Consider the following 20,929-nt stretch of genomic DNA (forward strand, 5'->3'; position numbering starts at 1 on the left):
ATGTAATCCCAGACTGGCTTCACCCTTCACATGTGTCTTGGTAATGTGATCACGAGTGGGCAGCTTTGAGAACAGCAGTTCAACTTAGACACTGGGTGGGCTCTCCAAGCCTGGAATGATCACGTATCCCAAAAATTAGAAGAAGAAACCAAAGTAATGCGGACTGGCTAAAGTCCTTTTCGTGCTCCAGGCCAACAAAAATTTTTGCAGCCTTGTAATACGTCTCTACGTGCTTTTAGAAATTTTCAGACAACATGGACAAAGCCAGATTTTTGAGAACCGAGAACATACTCATCTTGTTCAGAGAATATCAGGTGAGTAGGCGATCCTTCAAGGGGGCTGAGGACACAGTGGAGGGCTGCCTTCACACTGCTGAAGCCCAGGCCACTTCTGAATGAAGCCTGAACCATCGGATCTCTATGCAGCGTCGCCTGAGTGCCTCTGAGCTGCACGCAGAGCTGTTCAGTGTCCTTTCACACATGCTAATGCCACGTGTTAGCAGGTCTCTGTGGGCCATATGCTGCAGGAATACTTGTACACTTTTTATGACCGGCTGTAAGCTGAGGGTTGTTGTGTCACACTGAAGAATAAATCTGGCACAAGCACCTGCAGACAGCATCTTTCCATTTGACAACAGGTTGCTTCCTGAGCTCAGTTTTTATGGTCTTTAGCACTTTAGCTGATACTGGTTGAAAACTGATGGCTCTGATTTTATTGATGAAGCCCACACAGCTTTAGGAATCAAAAATGTGCGAGTAAGGTTGAATTATTCACATTTTAATTTCCAGACTGTTTATGTGCATATCAGCCATCATGAGCTCCATCAACTTATCAATCTGCAGTATAATTAATCTGCTGTATATAATTATGTCATATTTGTTACAGCCCAAACATTCTTCTCTGTAAACGAGTGCACATCTTGCACACATTGTTTGTGGAGCTCTTCAAAATGCTGCCCAGCACTTACTAATGACCTGTGGCGTAACTGAAATAAGACCTTTTAAAAATACATTAAGGAAACAGACCTTGCCTTAAAAAAAAGAAATCACAACAGCAGCTCAATACAACAGGAATTATTCTGTGAATAATGTAAAAGCAAAGGTACACTGAGCAGGCTGAGGAGAAGTGAGAGTGTGTCGGGATTTTCCATTAAATGCAGTTTCTGTCCCCATATCGGAGCCAAGTATTCCATAATTTACATAATGCTGCATATTACATCAGTACAAAGTAGAACAGGTTCCATATATGTTTTATAAGCAGTGTTATCGTTGCATTTTTTTTTTTTTTTTAAAGCCATGCGTCTGGGAGGCGAGAGGGTGCTGCAGATACCAAGCTCCTCTCCAGGGTGTTAGATAACCAGCTAAAGGCGCCTGCTGCTGGCTGAGCTGCACTCCCCGTTCTTATTTTAGAGGACAGGAATAATGCTACAGTCTCACCAGGAAAAACCTCATGCACAACCAAAATTATTGTGACTATGTGCAATGAACAACTTTGTTGGGTTTGGAATGGTTGCTCTGAAGACAGGGACCAGGTCTGCAACCACTTCAAAGTGACTCTGATGCAGCAAGACGGCGATACAAGTCCAACAGGACAGAGTCGTCTGCTGTCAGCTTGTGAATCACTTTGCTTGTGATTAACGGTGATAAATCAGCAAAAATTGCTATTGCTGTCTGTATAATTAACAATAACTAGAAATTTACATTAAGCAACCTTCTTTTTTACATAGAAGAATAACCAGAGTACAACCAGCTGGGCTGAGTCTCCTACTGCAACAAGACGCATCGCAGACAAGTTGCACTCATCAGTGCAGACTGACACTGATCGATTGCAGCTTGTGACAATCTGTGTTTATAAATTAGATAATTATTTGCAAACCTTCATCAATCTCTCTGAGAGCGATTGCAGTCAGTCTGTGAGCCTGACCGCAAATGTTTGGAGACAGGCTGCCTCCCACCAGGTGACCTGTGCAATCACCTTGTGATCCAACGTGGTGTTACCTGCTCAACCTACGAAAACTCAGTCCAATCACCGAACAACCACCTGTTTTTTCTAGTCGTTGGGACGGTGCGTCCCATTTTCACTGTAGTGTGACTGAACTGCAGAAAACACGAGCAAAAGACAAGATGGGAGAAAAGAAAGAGGAGGGGAGAGTGCAGGTGTGAGGGGACACCACAGAGGTCACCTGAAGAGGCAGTGAAGCGTGCTGAGAGGCGGACACACACACACACACACACAAAAATGTTCCCACAAGAAAGAGCAAACACTGGTGAGCACAAACTCAAACACACATGCTGGTCATTCACGCTTGCAGCCACTTCACACTCGTGCACAGGCAGTGAAAGACTCACAAAAACCCGACATGCTGTGCCTCGCACCTGCAGACCTCATACGATACAAACATCTCCAGACTTTCCAACTGTGATCATAACTCCAGTGTCCACAAATCTCCTTCAAAACGATGTCTGAAAAATCTTTACTGGAAAGTTTCACATGCATGACTGCGAATAAACAACTTCTTGTCTATGAGGGGAAACCCACTCATACATCTGAGGTACACCGTGGACGGCCAACCCACGAAAGCCGCCTCCTTAGTGACGCTGCAGTGTTTACATAGTCGGCCTGTGGAGACAGCGCCGTGTTTCCTGAGCTGGAGTATACTCCTGCTGTGGGCTGACCTGAGTGGACTCACGGGCGTGGAAAGTATAACCCTAGCTTCACTTGTCACGCTTCTTTTAATGCACAGCACTAGCTTAGCACATGCGCACGCACACACACACACACACACACACACACACACACACACACACACACACATGAGATTCATAATAACTGCATTTATGTAGAGCACTATAGGGCTCACCTCAGGCTGAATTGGTGGTGGGAGGTCACATAGTGGGTTGGGCCATCTACAGGAATGTGGAGTGGGCCCCCCCACCTCACTCTCCCCTACCCCACCTGCCTTCTATTTTAATGCATCTCACTAATTTATTTACACAGGTAGGTGGGGCTCACAAAAAAAAAAAAATCCAATCAGGCAATTGGAAAATGCATTGCATTAGTTATAATAATTTATAGATATTCCCCAATTGGGAAATTGGGGAACAGACTTGAATCATAAATGCATAGACTCCATATATTATATACAACACATAAATAAATTTTTTTAAAAAGGGGAAAGGGTAAGAGTGATTGTCACTATGGGTTGAGTGGCTGGTGGGCTGGTTTGACTCGGGGGAGTTTTGGCCCCCTGCGTCTCTCCTTCCTCCCCAGCACTGGTCCTCTGTGGGTTTCAGGAGTGGGGGCCGGCCTGCTGTGGGCTCCTCTTTCTGGGTGCCCGTGCTGCCTGGGTGGGACTGGGTTGTGCACTTGGCCTCTGTTGTGTCTTGGCGTGGGCCACAGGCACTGGTGGAGACCTTGCTGCGTGTTTCTGCCTCGGCACACAGCTGTCCACTGCGTCTGACCTTTGATGTAGGCTGCAGCTGCTTAGGTTCTTATCACCATCCTGTGCTGTGATGTTTGGACTCTGGTGACTTTGTTGAGAGTGGGGGTGCCATCAAAATCACCACACTGCCTGGTTTGCTTTCTGCTAGTCTCTTTATCCTTGTTTAGGTGTCCGGATGTTGGCCTTCACTGAGGTGCATTTTGCTGGTGACTTTTTCTAAAAGATTGCTCTCATAATGAGTCAAGATCACATGCATGACCTCATGTCTGCAGGGATACAGGTGCATATGCGCGCGCACGCATCGTGAAGATCTGAAATTTTAGGAAACATAAAAAAGCCTCTCTTGGTTAGATGGAGCCATATATTCAAAGAGGGGAAAATCAGGTTTGAGCTGAGTACCTTTATCACAGGAAAAATAATCCCAGACTTTCACAACAGCGGCACCTTTGATAAACAAAATCGCTGATAAGTTTGAGAGTAATCGTCAGCTAACAAAATGGGGTCCCAAAATATGCCTTAATCCAGGAAACAAAATGAAGGTTTTAGAAAATCCAGAATTAACACATTTAAAAAACTCAGTTGATTGAAGAATTAAGAAAAAAAAAATAATTGAAGTGCGACGTCTGGTTGAGCTGCTGTACCAAATATGAGACCTCGCCAAATTGAAAAAGACTGTAAACAGAAGCTGGCTGTTAATATATAAAAGCATCAGGCTCAGCACTGCAGCACAACATTCCCTGATCTTCAATAAGAGCTCCAACATCATGAACGAGCACATACATGTAGCACTGTGATGATTATTTTCAAATCAAAGGTGGACAAAGGCGAGAGTCACTTATTTTTGTTAAAAACATCCATGGTGGTGCACCCTCTACTGGCTGCATGTGTCCAGATAATAATGGTGTGTTTTCACAGTGATATCAGGGATGAGGCTCCTCTCTGCTAACAAGCCCCGCTCCGCCGCCCCCTCCCTCCCTTTGTGCCGATGGCTAAATCAGCACTGTTGCATCTTTCAAAATAGCACAGCGGGAAGAGAGCGGCCAAAACGGGGTGTGCAGGAACTCTTTAATTTGTTATGGGGCTGACGGGGAGTGATATGAATGATTCAACTATCTTATCTGGCCCTGTGATACACATCTTGTAAATACGTTCTCACTCTCTCCGTCTCTCTCCTTCACCCGGCACCCCTCTCAGTCTCTTCGGCACTTTGCTGTTATCATGGCGATCGATAGCGAGGTGATTATTATTCCTCCAGCACAGCCCACACGTAAACACACGCTGACCTCACTCATCAAGTGCTGCAGAAACACAGGAAACAAACACACGCCCTGCAGTCCGTGCACACACACACACGCACGCACACACGCACACACACACACACGCACACAGAGGTTGGAAGGTGCTGCTGATAACCTGCAGTTACAAGGTTAATGTGTGGTGGTACATATGCTCCGTGTCACACAGGAACATCAGTGCTCAGCAGCCTCGCACTTCATCATGTGGCGAGCAGAAAAACGCACTCGACTCAACCCACGAACCGGAGACGAGAGGATGTTCCCTCTGCTTCCCGAGTGCTTCCACAGACAGCGTCACACCTGACACACACACCTGGATGCAAATATTGTTCTGCACAAGACTGCAGAGATTTTTGTCTGTGTGTCTTTTGTTAGAACACAGAAACAGTGCTGACAGCTGCAAGATTAGGGCGAGTATAAGCTTTAACATGTTACAGTGAGGAGGAGTATGGAGTATTTCCTGTAAGCTGCACCTTTCATGGGTTCATGTGTGTTTTAATAAACTGCAGCCTCAGACCTACTAAACCTCGTTTAGTAATTCTGCTCATTTTCAGCTGGATCTGTATTCTTGGACTCTATCAGAGGAGCTCTGAATGATGCACAGTTCATAATAATTATTATTTATGTCATACTGAGCCTCGGTGCAGCCCCTCAGATCATCCTCTCTCTGAAACAGCCTGTTTTAGCTCCTGCCCCTTTAAGACGGCTTTCTTCTGATTGGCTGCCACTTGCAAACAAAAACTTTAAACTATAGTGCGTGGGTGGGTCGTCTCTGCTCACAGCCACTGCCTGACATGTCCATATGAGGATATCCCTTCTCTGTGACATCATACAGAGCTCAGGTTAGAAAACGCTGTGATAAACTGAGTGTTTAGAGCAGGCTGAGCTTTGGCTCACAGGGATTACTGACACACACTGAGCTCATTATTAGAAACAGCCACACTTGATATCGCCTAAATGAGCTGATGGCTCAGCTGATACTGTTCTGTGCTTCCAACTGGTAAAACTCACATAGGACGCACGATTAAAGCTGCATCTGCAAGCCACTTTATAACCCAGCTTCACCCCAGCTGCTCAGTGTGACTGAGGTCTGATAATAAGAACTGATGTACAGACAACAGACAAACACCGGACCTGAGGCAGGCTCACAGACAGCATCAGCATCAGCATCAGGTATGTTCAGGTGGCACTATGCAGCAGTTAGCTACTGAGATTCACGTTTGTCTTAACAGTGAATTACATATCCACACAGAAGCAGCTGACAACATGTACTAAGAGATACAGTGTCTTAATAAATGGTTGCAGTAGAGCCAACAGAGCTCTGGTCTGTGGAAGTTAGAGATTCACGGTTTTCCTTTAATTTGTCCCGTCCTGAAAGGTTCTGTGTGGGCCGCTGTCCACAGACTCCAAGCCAACAGACTCCGAGCCAACAGACCAACAAATCTTAGTAATCGCGAACGAGTTTAATTCATGTAGCAGTTTTGGCTTTGAGTGGACAATATAACATCTGATTCCCCTTAAGCTTCATTTCATTGCCAGTCTTTTATTGACTTATGCATTGTAAGTGTCCATATACTAATTAACTGCATCTGAGAGCTGCGAGCTCTGTTTCTACTGTGCTGCTAAGCTACCTGTAGCGAGGGTCACAGGTTTGTGGTGCTTCTCTTCTAATTTAACTGCTCCAACAAGTCACATCAGCATCAGTGGATGTGCAAATAGCAAAAAAATATGAGACCATAACATTAGACCATAATGTTGGAGCATGATAAAGATTCAAAGGCTCCAATACAGTGATGACCTCTTTAAAGGTTTGGGATCACAGAGAAATATGAGTGTTTCTGAAATAAAGCTACGTTTGTTTTTATGTAAAATGACCATAAAGTGATCAGAAATATTGCAAATAACTCCTAATCATTCATCATAATCACTTATGATGTTTAATGGAATATCTATGACGTATGCAGGCCCATTTTATGCAGCCATCGCTGGTTTGTTCCATCCTCACCTAATGGAAGTTCATCATGATTCCAGACACTCAGCTAAGCACATTTATCGCTTCTTAAATCAGTGCAACAGTTTTCAGCTTTGCTCAGATCATTTCTTCTCATCAGTCTTATCTTCTAACAGGATGAACTCCAAATTCCAACAATGATTAAAGACTCAATCATTGATTGGCATGTCTAAGCAATTTGAAGTTTTAAATACAAAAAAAAAGGAGTGGGGGCACTGGTTGTTTCCAAGCAGTTTTCCTCAGAACCAGAAAAATGTAAACTCTGGTCATGTCATGAATCACTGATGACGCTCAAGCTGTAAATATGAAGAGTCTCTCACGGCGTTTTTAAAGATAACATACGCAGCGCGTTTCCTGACGAGCTGAAGGCAGTTTGTGACTCGCTCGTCATGATGAGTCAAATTAAAGGAACGTCCTGTGTAGTGCACTGAAATGTTGTGTAGTGACCGTTTAAACTGGAAAGCTCTGAGTTTCCCTTGTATCACTCGGTCCTGTTCAGACTCAGTCAGCTCAGAGCTGCAGAGTGAAAAAAGTGCATTCATGCTGATCAGCAAAGCTGGAACAAACACACCTCGTCAACTATCAATGACACCTAAACACTGCTCTCAGAGTCTCTTTCATGCCTCGCCCATCCAGGTGTCCCTGTCAGGATTCACAGAAGAGGACGGGACTATTTTAGGTCCAGCCTCAGGTAGCAGCGCTCACCTCATGGTGCGAAGGTCCCAGCCTCGTATGGCCGTGTCGTTGGCTGTGGCGAGCTGGCTGCAGTTGTGATGGGGGCTCCACTTGCCGGAGGTGAACTTCAGCTGACCTTTACCCTCGAGGGTGGCAGTGCTGGAGACCTGCAGAGGGACGGCAGCGCCTTCATTAGCAGGGACATGAATTTCATCTGTACATGTGTGACAGGTTCAGCCGGAGCAGTTCATTAAATCAGCATAATGAGGCTTTATTAGGAGTCATTTTCTCTGCGGGCCGCTCTCAAAACTACAATCGTTCGCTAACAACTGCAGTAATATTTGGGGTATTAGTGGCACACCAGCTGCCTACATCATGCCAGCATGTACACGCTTGCAAACATGTCTCACCTCTGTGCTGTTAATGTGCATTTACAGCATTATTCAGACTGGGTCAGTATTATTAGGGACTCTAATAATTGATCAGGATCTTCATATACAGAAAGGATGCAAAGCGATGGCCGTGACTTTAGTGCACAGCGCTCTTCATCCTCGTTTAGCTCATCTTTTGTGATATCACATATTCCTCAATTATTAAGCCTGCGCCGATCAACTTGAGAAAGCTGTTTTAAAAAGAGGGTGATCTCAAAGGGAGAGGAGCTCAAGGTCTGCACGGTGCCCCCCCCTCCCGGTACAAGATAAAGTTATTTTGCACTGTGATGCTGACCAAAGCCTGGACCCAATGAAACAAAACATATTTTACAGTTTCATTAAACTCTGGATAAAATCCAAATGAAATACAGAAAAATGAATGTGTAAAAATGGTGTGGAGGTGGTAGGGGACACCTGATGTTCTTGCAGGTGCTCTCCAAACACCAACAGTTGGCCACATCTTCAGCCTGCAAGCACGGGAGCTCTGCAGGTGCACTGGACAGGAAGTCAGGACAGCAGCCGTGAGGAGAGTGACCGAGCGACACCTCGTACACTTTACAGCACTTTCTAACCTTCACACACAAACTTTTTTTATAATGTTGCTCCTACACATGTGAATAACAAACTGGATGTAGACACAAGATATGTTTGTAATGCCAGGTGTTGTGCTAAAGCTGGTTGTGCTGCCCCCTAGTGACCAAAAAGATCAACCAACGCATCAAAAAACTTTAGAAAATTCGAACTTTAGAGTAAAGTCAGAGACACTCACATCTTTGTGATCAGACAGGGTTCCTGTATTTGCAAAACTTCAAACTAGATTTATTTAAGCTTATTTCCCCATCAAAAAGAAAAACAATGAAGAATGGAGCACAAACAGAAGAAGCTTCCAGCCAAAGCTCCCCTCATCTCTGTGCAGCGCTTTGTTCTGCAAAAAAAAAAGGCCAAAAAACTACGATTATATTAAACGTGTTTGAATCTGAACGTCGAGAAACCGTCATCGAGATGATGACAGCGTGCCAAACACAGGACACTGATATAACGCAGATATAACGCAGGTCTGTCAGGTCCCGATCGCTGCCCTCGATGGCTCCGTTACTTACGAATCAGATCAACATTTAAGACTGATCAGCGCTGAAAGTCAAACCAAAACATTTAAAACCTTGAATTGATTGCACCGCCTTTGGTTTTTCAACAGAAACACATTAAAGTGACAAAATGTCAGTGGATCCCAAAATGAGCTGAGCTGAGCTGAGCTGAGCTGAGAGGCAGGCAGGTTAAACTGCTGCATTTAAAGCTTTTCAAAGCAGGCGACGCGCTCGCCGTCGTATATTTATCAAACCTGCTGCACATATTTCACAAGGCAACAATGGAGGTGAAATTAATCAAAGTCAAAATGCTTCAAGGACTTTGAATTATAAAGCATATCACTTCATCAGGCTACTTTAAAAATGGAATCCAATTAATTCAGCAGGCCGGCTTTGGAAATGATTATCTTTCCTTTAAACTGTGATGCATCCAGCAATTCAAACAGCAGCATCACACTGCCTCATTTTTCTCTGCTCCCCCACTATCTGCAGGTTTTATTCTCATCCTTCTCCCTCTCTCCCCCCCGCCTCTGCCTGTTGGAGCAAGGATCATCGATCGGCCCGTCAGCACACGGCTCCGTGGTACACTCTCATTATTTCAGCTAGAGCGGACAGAAAGAGGGAGGCAGAGAGAAGAAGGCCGACTGAGCAGGGAGGTTTAAAAGAAGGAGACCAAAGTGGGCAGAAGGGGAGAAGAAAGGAAAGGAGTCAAAAGAAAGGAGCTGAAGAAGAGCGGCAAAGGAGGGGAGGAAGAAAACAAAAAGGAGAGAAGCAGGGTTTCCTCTGTGGCCTTGAAGTATATTTCCAGGACTATTTCACGAAAGTCCATTCACAAACTGAAAACACTGGTTTCTCTATTTGTAAAAAATGTCATTTAAATGTAATTTTTAAATAATTTTTCATGTTTTGTGAGATTTACTGAGCATGCAGAGCAGCTGCAGCTAAAGCGCGGCTCCAAAGATCTGCCTCTGAGCTGCTACACGCTGTACAAGTATCCACGGTAAATCAAATGTTTAAGCTCAAACATGTGAAATGATGAGGAATGAAAACGCCTTCCTAAAATCATTTCTTCCTCTCAGCAGGCGCAGACAGAAAACAATCCCACAGGCTGATCGGCACCATAGACTGTATACAAAAGATGGACATGGCAACCGTGACGTCACTCACTGGGTTGTGGACGTTGCACTAACACTGCATTTTGGGGTTGATGAGACCTGAGTGTCATCAGCTAAATGAAACGCGGTGACGTCAGGAGTCGCCACACTGAGTCATCGTTTGGCTCTGCAGAGCCAGAAGTTCAACTTCTCAGGAAGGACTGCAGATAAAATGCAGACGAACCTACAGCGACTGCACAGCAGCTTTATTATTGGGCAGATCATTTTATTTAAAAAGCCCCAAAAGGCTCCAACAGTGCAAACACAGTCCAGAGGCGACACTTCATCTGAGGGTTTTTAGCACTTGTTGGGTTCATGGTTCATCCTCCAATGTTGCTGCTTTTTACTGACAACATAGTAACGGTTAAGTCCAGAGGACCTGTTGTAAGAACTCTTTAACCAAGCATGAAACATGCAGAAAGTCTCTGAGTTCGTCAAAGAACACACACGTTCCCTGACTTGAAGCTCTGCAAACCCCATGCTTGCATCGTGCAGCCCAGGTTCCCAGCTTTATTAGCGCACTAACCAAATTAGGGGCCCTAACAGGGCAGCACACACAGCACTGGGGGAGGCATTCATTTAGGATGCAAGCGGCACTAATGCAAAGCTATCTGTCACAACACCATGCATTTATGCTTCCTCTGTAGTCCGGAAAGGAGTGTGTTAGTGTGTGTCTGTGAGAGCAGATGTGCAGGACGAGGTGTGTGGGTGTGCTGTGAGTCAGCGGAGATGTTTTCACTCAATCCCACCAGCGAGTCTAATTGATGAGCCACACGCACACACAAACACGAAAATGTGCCTTCAAACACAATGCACACAATCCTCTTTTGTAAAAAGAGGACTCACACATTCACTAATCTAGGCCAGGCCCTCGAGAGAGACGTCGACGCTGCAGCTGGACATGCTGGAGATGAACACGTCACCCTCTGGCAGACAGGGGGAGCTGCAGGAGGGTGGCAGCTAGATTAACGTTCTCATCAGCGCTGGAGGAATTTGTCTCTCCTCTTTTTCATTCCCTTTCTCCTCATCAAGCTCCTTCCTGATGCGTATTCACTCCTTCATCCTTCCAATCAGCAGAGCTCTTCATCGCTCCCTCCATCTACCCTACCCTTTGTCATCGTCCTCCACCTCCCTCCTCCTTCCTCCATGCAGGCTTTAATAGCCGTGTTGCCTGGCGTCTGTGCTCGAGAATTCGATCAACGCCCTCGCAAACTTTGGCGGTCCTACTCATCCTTACACCGAGGTCACAGGACGCACACACACACTGTGCTGATCACAAACAGAACAAAGACACCCCTGAACATTATATGAGCTGAGCGCAGACAGAGCTCCATCCTCTGAAGCAGGCAGCTTCAGGTGTGTCACTCACTTCACTTTTTATTTTGCAAAACAACCGAGTGGGCCACAGTGGAGCACAGAAATATAGATTCTCAGGAGTAAATTCATTCTTTGTGTTTTTAATATCACCTGCAAGAACATTTTTAAGCCAGTTAATTGTTCTAGAAGCCTTCATGTAATCCTAAAACGAAGTACCTGCACCTTCTACTTGGTGACCTTGTATTAAATTTGGAAATGAACTTACAAACTGCTTTGAATTGTGATTTTATATTTGTTACTCTCGGGCTGTTTAACACCACCGAGGCTGCAGCTGGAGGGAAAAAAAACTACAGTTTTCAAGCAACGCAGTGATTTACAGTGTTTCTCAGAGTGGAAGCAGGATTTTTAACGGGGACATTGAGGAGTTCTTTTTATTGAAGGTGACTTTACACACACAGACTCCTGATAATGTGACCGTCAGCAAGCTCTGCTGAATGTGTGGAACTAAGAGGTCAGAATATCCCCCAAAAATGTCCCCAACATGTGGACTCTGGAAAAACTCTGTGTGGAGCTCATTTTTGTGTCACATCCCACGGGGACCGCAGCCTGCATGTGTTTGGGATCCTCCTGATTTCTGTCTGCAACCAAGAAGGGCAGCTTACAGTTTTAATATCACATTTCTGACCTAATGATAATGGCAACTGTCCAGTTAAATCAGATCTGTTGTTTGCCAAACACACTCACCTGCCTGAAACAGAGGAAATATCCAATGAGCAGCAGCTCTCTGGGAGCAGATGCCTTGATGATGTCAGAGGAGAATGATCAGAATGCTTCGAGCTGATAGGAAGATCAGTGATGCAAACAACCGCTCGTTGCACCCAAAATCGGCGGGAGAGCATCTCTGAATGCACAACACGTTGAAGCAGATGGGCTACAGCAGCAGAAGACTACACCGGGTACCGCTCCTCTCAGCTCAGAACAGGAACTGAGGGTCAGGATTTGGTATTGACAACATGAAAGCATGGATCCATCCTGCCTTATAACAACGCTTTGGACCTGCTGCACTCCTGTATCTACACTTGTCCATGTTTCTGATTGGTCACATGCTACAAACGCCACGTCTTTCATGTGAACACAGCTGCAGCTCGATTGATAAACCTGGGGTTGACTTATCAAACTAGTGCTACTAGCTACTGCAGCCAGTGAATGGCCAGATTACACACACAGATTTGTACAGGTGTGTGTGACCTCGCTGGACTTTATGTGAATCACTAAACGAGTGCATGAATCACTAATGATTCATCTATAATCATCACTCCGGACGGAACAACACACTCCTGAAAGCCTGGGCCAACCCACGCCGCTACTCTATTGCTTCTTCCGCACACGCCTGACACACGCTATTATTCCCAGGCTTTAAACACATAACGGGCCTTTGGGTGCAAAGCGGGCAGGTAGGAAGACAGAGTTTACAGTGAAGAGCGTCTTCACCCTGCATTAGGAAGGACAGGACCGCGGACAAATTGACCAAAAGCATTGATGCACAATTCCGTAACACAGTCAACGCTTCATTTTTACTGCGTTAAAAGTGATCAGCGTGTGCATCTGCAGGCTGACACATGACAGGTCCATACACATGTGGTTTTTCCCACTTTGGACTGAAAGAACCTGAAATCAGAATCCAGGACCTCTCTTCATCCTCTCAGAGAGCTCTTAACTTAGCCTAGAAACTATTCTCAAGGTCTCCCAGTTTAAAAGCAATTCAGGAAAATTTTCGGAGCAACCACAGACAGTATAAAGATGGATGTAGCTTCCAGGACTGAAAAGCTGATGCGGAAGCACATTAAACCTGCATTCTTTTTAATGGCCACCAGGGGGCGACAGCTGTGACTGCGAAAAGACTCGCGAAGTCCGTATGAGAACTGTGCTCTGCCCTTCTTCTTTCAGCTGCTCCCTTTAGGGGCGCATCAGATAATCTGCCTCCATCTCCCTCGATCCCAGCATCCTCTTCTGTCACCTCAGCTCTCTGCATGTCTGTCTTCACTACATCCATGAACCTCCTCTGAGATCTTCCTCTTCTGTCTCACTTCTGCTGAGTTTCACTCCTCTTCTCTCCAGAGCATACCTCCACCTCTCCGGACTCTCCTCACAATCTGGCCTGACCACTGTAAATGCTTCTTTGATGAGTTTATGGACTCAGTCCCTTATTTCAGGTCATACTGAATAAAGCATTACACCGATTTTCTACTTTGGTCATTCCAAGTCGGTCATTCCAGAAAAAAGGATTACCCAAGACACAGATTTAGTTCTGAAAATTCTGTAAGTATACTTTAGCTTACAAACTGTAAGGAGACCTGTGCAGTCCTTCATTCACAGGCTACAGTATTTTTGCTGGTACCTTTGGTACTTCATCTGTCCAAGCATTCAATATTGCACCAACAGTACTGGCAGGATCGCTGTCTGTGAGGGCCATTCTGTAAGTCTGTAAGATGTGATTAATGAAATGCAACACATCACAGCACCAAAGTGTGAAAGCGCAGTAACTGGTTGCGCCCATGCAGAGACGAATGCCATCATATGGCAGGAAGAAGACACTGAAAATGGACCAAACTTCAGCCAAGAGAACATCTGAGATGATCCACCCAGAGCACCGGTCAGTCATTAATGTGCAGCTGCGAGGTTTAGATTACTGCTGTCAAAAAGTCCTGATCCTCGGCTTCATGTCCACAGTGAGAGGGATTCTTCTCTGCAGGGCTGTAGCTCCACCGCGAGTTTTTAAAACTGAGCTCAAAGACGAGCTGCACGCCAACAGCTGAGAGCGACGCCTGAACTGCAGCGCCTTAAAAAGACGAGAGCCTCATCCGGCGCGGGAGACGCTCGGACCAGATCCGCAGTGGATAAATGATAAATGACAAGATAAATAATGTTTAAGCGACAACGTTCATTATGATTTTATTGTTTGTTAGCAGCAAAACAATTAGTGACTGAAGTTTAATTAACTCTTTAATTAACTCTAAGTCTTTCCAAAGCAGCAGAACGAAGTCACAAAGTCTGCGCACGTTTTTAAAATGAGACGCTCGGCTTCATGCGTTGTGTGTAACGTTCCTCAGACACATACATCAGGTTGTGTACTGCAGCGCCTGTAAGTGAAACTTAATGTATAACTGCAGCAGCTCTACTCCAGTGAACTGTGAAAAGAGATGGAATGATTTCTCTCGTACTTATTAAACAAGACTATTACTGTCACAGTGGGAGAGACTTGACCAGAATAATATTAAAGGAGTCACAGCGCGCGCGCGCGTGTGTGTGTGTGTGTGTGTGTGTGTGTGTGTGTGTGTGTGTGAGAGAGAGAGAGAGAGGCAGAATGAATGGTGGACACTGCTGTTGTCACACAGAGAGGATGTGTGCGTCTGATAACACCAGGACGATATGGCGGTTATCAAATAATGAGTTAGCTATTGTGCGATATGGCGTGCGTGTCTCTGGTTTACAGTTTGTCTCACCGTGGCCTGTGTGGAGCTCTCCTGCAGGTCCCAGAGCAGTGCATGGTTATCAGCCAATGAAATCACGCGCTTGCCGTCCCCCATGGGTTCCCACAGCACGCTGTATATACACACACACACAAACACAGAAGCACAGAGTTACAGTCAATGAGCGCACACATGCTGCAGACATGCAGGGGGTGGAGTCTATAACCCGTTTCACACGTTTGCAGACGTCTGAGCATGATGCATAAAACTGCACGTTTACAAAGATTAAAACAGATGTGTTGTCAACAAATTCCTTTAAAAACAAATTAATAAAAAAATATTACTTATCAAGTACCAAAAATAGAGGCAAGCATCAACCTCTGAACCTGCAGTTCCTCTGCTGTCCAGCAGAGGCGCCACAGTGAGTCAGCCCCCTTGTTAAAACTTTCCAGCAGAAATAAACATGTTTGATACAGAAACTGCTTTGGACTCTGTAGCTCATTTCCCCCTTCATAACAGCTGTAGGGGGGAGGAGGTTTCTATAACTCACCTGTTTGCATTACTAGGGGGGGTGGCCTCTCTGACTGAGAGGTGGGTGGCGACACAGTCGGATGTAGCTGATATAATTATCTGGCGTTGCTCTCAGATGTTTGTTGGTTTTCTTGTACTTCATCCCACCCTCTCTTTTTAACAGTTAGATACTTGTGTTTTGGTTCCTTCCTGTTTTACTTTGAAAGGTAATTTTCCCATGTATTTTTTACTTCCTGCTTTTGTTCCTTTTCCCTCCTTTCCTGACTGACTGACTGACTCACCTTCATTATTCCCACCTATGTCTTGTTTTGTAATGGGCCGTCTGTGCACATCTGGTTTCATTGTTCCCTCCATCTTACTGGAACATCTGTCTTACTTCACCTGTGCTCCTCTTCTTACCTTTGTCACCTGTGTGGATTATCTGACCAACAATATGGTTGTGCACTTCATTGGCCTAACAGACCGTCCAAGAAGTCTGAGCTCCAGTTTTGCTGAGTGAAATTCTGGGATTTTATTTGGATGTTACGGAGCAATGAGCAGTTATGTCTGGCCCCAAAACCCAACATGGCCACAACCAAAAAGCTAACGTTGGGGCTTGTAAGTGGGTGACGTCATGGATGCTGCTTCCATCTTTCATTTTACAGTCTATGGCAGGCATGGCTCCCGAGCTTAACCAACGTTAACCTTACTTCAGTGTAAAATGGAAGGATATGGGTGTAAAAATTCAGACCTTCAGTTCATATGATTTCAGACAACTTTCTGGTACTTTGTGTTTTTTGCCAACAGAAACTTCCAACCGTAACAAGCAATACCAACGTCAAATTCTCTGAACTTGCACTGAATGATGTCGAGGGTTTTCAGGAACATAACAGAACCATTATCAGTGATTTTTGTGTGCAGTAGAGCTCTGACACATCTCATTCCTCCGTGCCATGGAGCCCTGTTGTTGTCTAAAACTATTGAAAACCCATCAGTGAGTCATTCTGTTGCACTGCGTTACCCGCTCCTTTGTTAACATAAGCTCGCTGTACTTTATTTTGAGTCAAATCCACATATGCTGTTCTGCTGCCAATGATACTCACAAGAGCACCAAGTGTGTATTAACCTACCTATTTCAAAAAGAGAGAGCAAGAGAGGAAAACAGTCCCTTTAAAAACAACCAGACACGGCTGCTGCAGGATGCTTTTTAAAGTAAAAACTGCAGAGAGGCTGCATTCAGCCCAACGTGCCCCTCAAACATGAACATTCAGAGTGAACTCCTAAACTGGCTGGAGAAAAAGGTGGGTAGGAAGATGGAAAAACACATCCTCTTGTAGGTGGCACTGTGACAACTGTGGTAGTACTTTGGAATGAGTGGATGTCGAGAAACGGACATCTCAGGTGGTCACCCACCCTGTCAGGGTTCACTGAACGGGAACGTTTTCAGCAGGGCTTCAGTCAGCTCAGGAAGATGTTGGTTGATTAAGAAATCCACAGCCACAGTGGATCGAGCGCAGCTTCTACCCTTATTAGCCTAGATTATAAATAAATATAAATGAGTTACAAATAAATATGGAAAGATAGTATTTTCAGCATGTTAAATTATTTTATTCACATTATTTTAAACTAAAATGAAAATAAAGGTAGTCCATCACAATAATAACACTAATGGGTTTGTCCTGAGGTCAGACATAGTGAACTGCTCCCTGGATTAATCCTTCAAGGCTGTTTTCCTCCTTATGAAGCTATCGCCATTCTTCTGCTCTCCAAGGGCAGCTTTGCATGATCCAAAAGTCATAATAATCCTCCTTCATCTTACACCTGGCCTCGGTGCAGCCCCTCAGTTCATCCTCGGTTTAAAACAAGCAGTTTTTGCCCCTCCCCTTTAAAGACAACTTTCTTCTGATTGACTGTCCCTCACAAACAGAAGTTATCAACATCAAATGGGTGGGGCTTGCCGTCTCTGTGACATCACACAAATCCCAGAGTAGGAAAAACCTGATAAACTGAGTGTTTGAGCAGTCTGATTTTGGCTCACAGGGATTCCTGCACATACACTGACCTCATTATTAGAAACTTTGGTCATGTTAATATGACCATCCACCACTGAAACCACATATACATCAATCAAAAACCTTGAATGATTTAAATTTGGATGATCCCATATATTCGGTGATCTTCTCATGCCCCTCGGGACCATGTTAATGCTACATTTAGGTCACTCTGTGGAAGTCCCGTTGTCTCTGTGTGGGAACAGTGTGCCGGATCTTCTTTGGTGTTTCTTAGATATTCATTTTAGGAAGTAGACAAAGTTACAGGGAGGCAAATCTGGACCGAGAGGCAGGTGGCGACTGAAGATTGTGCTTATTTGGCCACAAAACCTCCTGAATGTTCAGAGTGCTTTGAGACGGCATGAGATGGCACGCACAAAATTTCTGATCCATTTCCTCTGAACATTCTCCGGCAGATGTCTAAGAATGTTACAGTAGATCTCCACGCTGACAATCTCACCCTGAGAAGCAAATTCACAGTGCAGGACCCCATGAACGGGCAATAAATGAAGAGCTTGCTCCTGGTCTCGCTCCTCTATTGATGTGCAGATGAGTTTAGAACCTTTGGACTCTTCAACTGAAAACTGCTCTCATCAGCAGCGCTGATTCTCCACATCAAACTCAGGCCAGTTTGAAACAGAGGTACAAGTTCAAGGCGGTGAAATAACAGCAGTGCTGAAACCTGTCCAGAGGTGCACAAGAAGATGATCTTGAACTGGAGATCAGACAGACGGCCAAAATGAAATAAGGTAATGTTTTTCGATTTTTATGGACATAATCGGAACCTTCTGATCACAGCACATAAATGACAGAAAAGAAGAAGAATGCACATTAGGTCCAGTTTAAAAGCTGCCCTGTTAGCAGCATTAGCAGCTTTTTGCAGCCACAAAAGTGACAAAAGCACATAAGTGAGCTGTGCATGGTTAGCACAGAGGACCCGGTTCTGTCAGTCTACTCTCTGACAGTAGAATACAGTAGAGCTTTTAGTGCACACTTTGATTCCTCCCTGTGCGCTTCCGTCTGCAGAGTATCGATTCTTCACTGCAGCTTCTTTAGTTGAGATTCTCCTCTGCGCTCTACTTAAAGTATGTATTCTGGGGGGAACTTACACACCGCAGCACTAACTGTTTTTCATTATTCCCTTGATGCTGATGGGATCACTTGTATGCTTTTGTTCCCACCTCTTACTTTGGATGGTTTAGCAGCTAAATAAAGACAGAAACCAACGGCATGGTCAAAGAAGGAGGACACAGCCCAAGTGAGAAAGCAGTGCTTTTAACTCCGAGTCCTGCCAGCTTTAAAAGCAATGTGTCAGTGCAGTCAGAGACCTTGCAATAAGCTAAATATAACCTTGGCCGGGAAAAGCTGCTATATGCTTGTTAGGTTTTGATTTAGTGTGACTTTTCAGCTGCGTCTAATCTGGGTTAAAGGATGTAAAATGTCAGCGAGGTGCAGACGTGGTCTGGCTGAAGGTTTGGATGTCTGTCATGGCTATAAATGATGCCATTTATTTAAGGAGTTCATCAATTAGACAACTCCATTTTCTTGGACTCATTTGTCAGCTTGAAGCAGCAGCAACAATGCCAGCGTTTGAAAAAGGGAGCGCGGAGGTGAGAGTGTTCAGGGGAGATAAAAGAAATGACAGAGGAAAGGAGGGGAAGTTAAAGTTTGCTTTTGGGTTTAATCCAGGCTTCAAATATGCACAGTGCTATTAGAAAAGGTGGAGCAGGGAGGGAGGAAGAGGAGGGAGAGGAATTTATAAGGGCTGTAAATTCATAGCTGCCGAGGGGTGGCTTTTACTGCCCTCCTGAGGAGCAGCGAGTCATGGACGCACTCACAACATGCAACCTTCTTTTTGTCATTTAGGAGGACATCACACTGACTTACATTCAGAACCTGCAGACTAAAAGGGAAAATAGTTTTCCTGAATCTCCCTTAATGCATTCCTCACATTCCTATATGTGGAGTCCTTGTCATCTGTGCAGGGTCAGAGCACAAAGAGTGCACAGGCAGCCGATGACTGGCTCATGTCACTGTGCGGTTTCCCACCAGAAAGACTACGACAGAGAGGAGCACAGATTCATACTGTCACACACAGCGTGTCCACAGAACAGAGGTTAGAAACTAAGATGCTCATCAGGAATCCTGCTAAATCTGCATTTAGGACCATCATGCATGACATGCATAAGCCAGTACAAACCACAGCACTAACCGGTAGGGTGACCAGATTCCCCTAAGCTAGATGTGAGGATATGCAATGCTGGGACATAATCTGATATTACCATAACCTAACCTAAAAACGCCAAACTGCAGGTTACAGGACTGTGTTTTGCATGCAAAGGACAAACATATTTTTTTTCCAACTCCCTTTCTCAGTAAACCCAGTGAGAACGAACGGAAGCCCGGCGTTGTGTTTGGTCCTGTCTGCTAATCATCTCTGGGTTTCAGTCCAGGGATGCGCACACACACACACACGCACACACACACACACGCACACACACACACACGCACACACACACCACACACACACCACACACACGCACACACACACGCACACACACAAACACACGCACACGCACACGCACACGCACACACACACGCACACACACAAACACACGCACACGCACACGCACACACACACACGCACACACACACACACGCACACACACACACACACACACACACACACACGCACACAAACACACGCACACGCACACGCACACGCACACACACACGCACACACACACGCACACACACAATCATGTCACACGTTATTTCCCCTGTGCAAAACTGAAAAATAAATCTTACAAAAGCGACAGACATATTTTTTCAGTGTTTATTGTTGGTAATTATCATTTTTGCTGAAGCCGGTGACTTTTTGGTGATGTTCCCTGTTGAGCATTGGTAGAAAAAAGACTGGTTAACAGCACTTTCCTGCTTTCTTCACATGCGATGGATAAAAAGGAAACATTAGAAAAGTGCATGCCCTGCAGAGCCAGCCAAAATGTGAGGAATCATCATGATAAAGAAATGCTGTGCAGACGCACACAAACGGGGACAGCTGGTCACCTACTAACCACATGTACATGCATTCTAATGGGGAATTACACAATTACAAAAGTGAAAACGTGTTTTAAAAGGCACAACTGTGCGTATCTGCAGAAGAGAGAGGTGGATCTGACTGTGAACTCACCCACTCACTGATTACCAACCTGTCACACAATGATCATGCTTTTACAAATTTACAAAACTGACTTACTCTTTTGGTGAGTACCACCTGAAATTAGTAGTTGGGCCCATCAACTCATCAAGAAAGTGTTTCCTGAGGTCGGGGCAGAGGGCCTTTTTGAAGCTCCTTTACTGAAGCGAATATGAAGCTTCTGTCTGGCCTAAATATGGCTTTGACTCAGGGCGAGTCTGCTGCCTCAACTCAGCCACAGGTCCACATCTGACCCACACAACACCTGCCAGCCCAGCCACTGAGGTGA

At 45.1% G+C, this 20,929-nt stretch overlaps 1 protein-coding gene across 2 annotated transcripts in view; it reads right to left on the minus strand.

Moving 5' to 3' along the window:
• eipr1 (EARP complex and GARP complex interacting protein 1) overlaps positions 1–20,929 on the minus strand; it is a 94,227-nt gene that overhangs the window by 42,921 nt on the left and 30,377 nt on the right. For both annotated transcript variants that reach the window (XM_030718184.1, XM_030718185.1), the window contains exons 5-6: positions 14,914–15,013; positions 7,454–7,590 (exon numbers count right to left, since the gene is read on the minus strand). In XM_030718184.1, the coding sequence (XP_030574044.1) occupies positions 7,454–7,590; positions 14,914–15,013 (237 nt within the window). The remainder of the gene's footprint in view (positions 1–7,453; positions 7,591–14,913; positions 15,014–20,929) is intronic.

The sequence above is a fragment of the Archocentrus centrarchus genome, chromosome 22, assembly GCF_007364275.1.
Source record: "Archocentrus centrarchus isolate MPI-CPG fArcCen1 chromosome 22, fArcCen1, whole genome shotgun sequence".
In the NCBI taxonomy this organism is placed as follows: domain Eukaryota; kingdom Metazoa; phylum Chordata; class Actinopteri; order Cichliformes; family Cichlidae; genus Archocentrus; species Archocentrus centrarchus.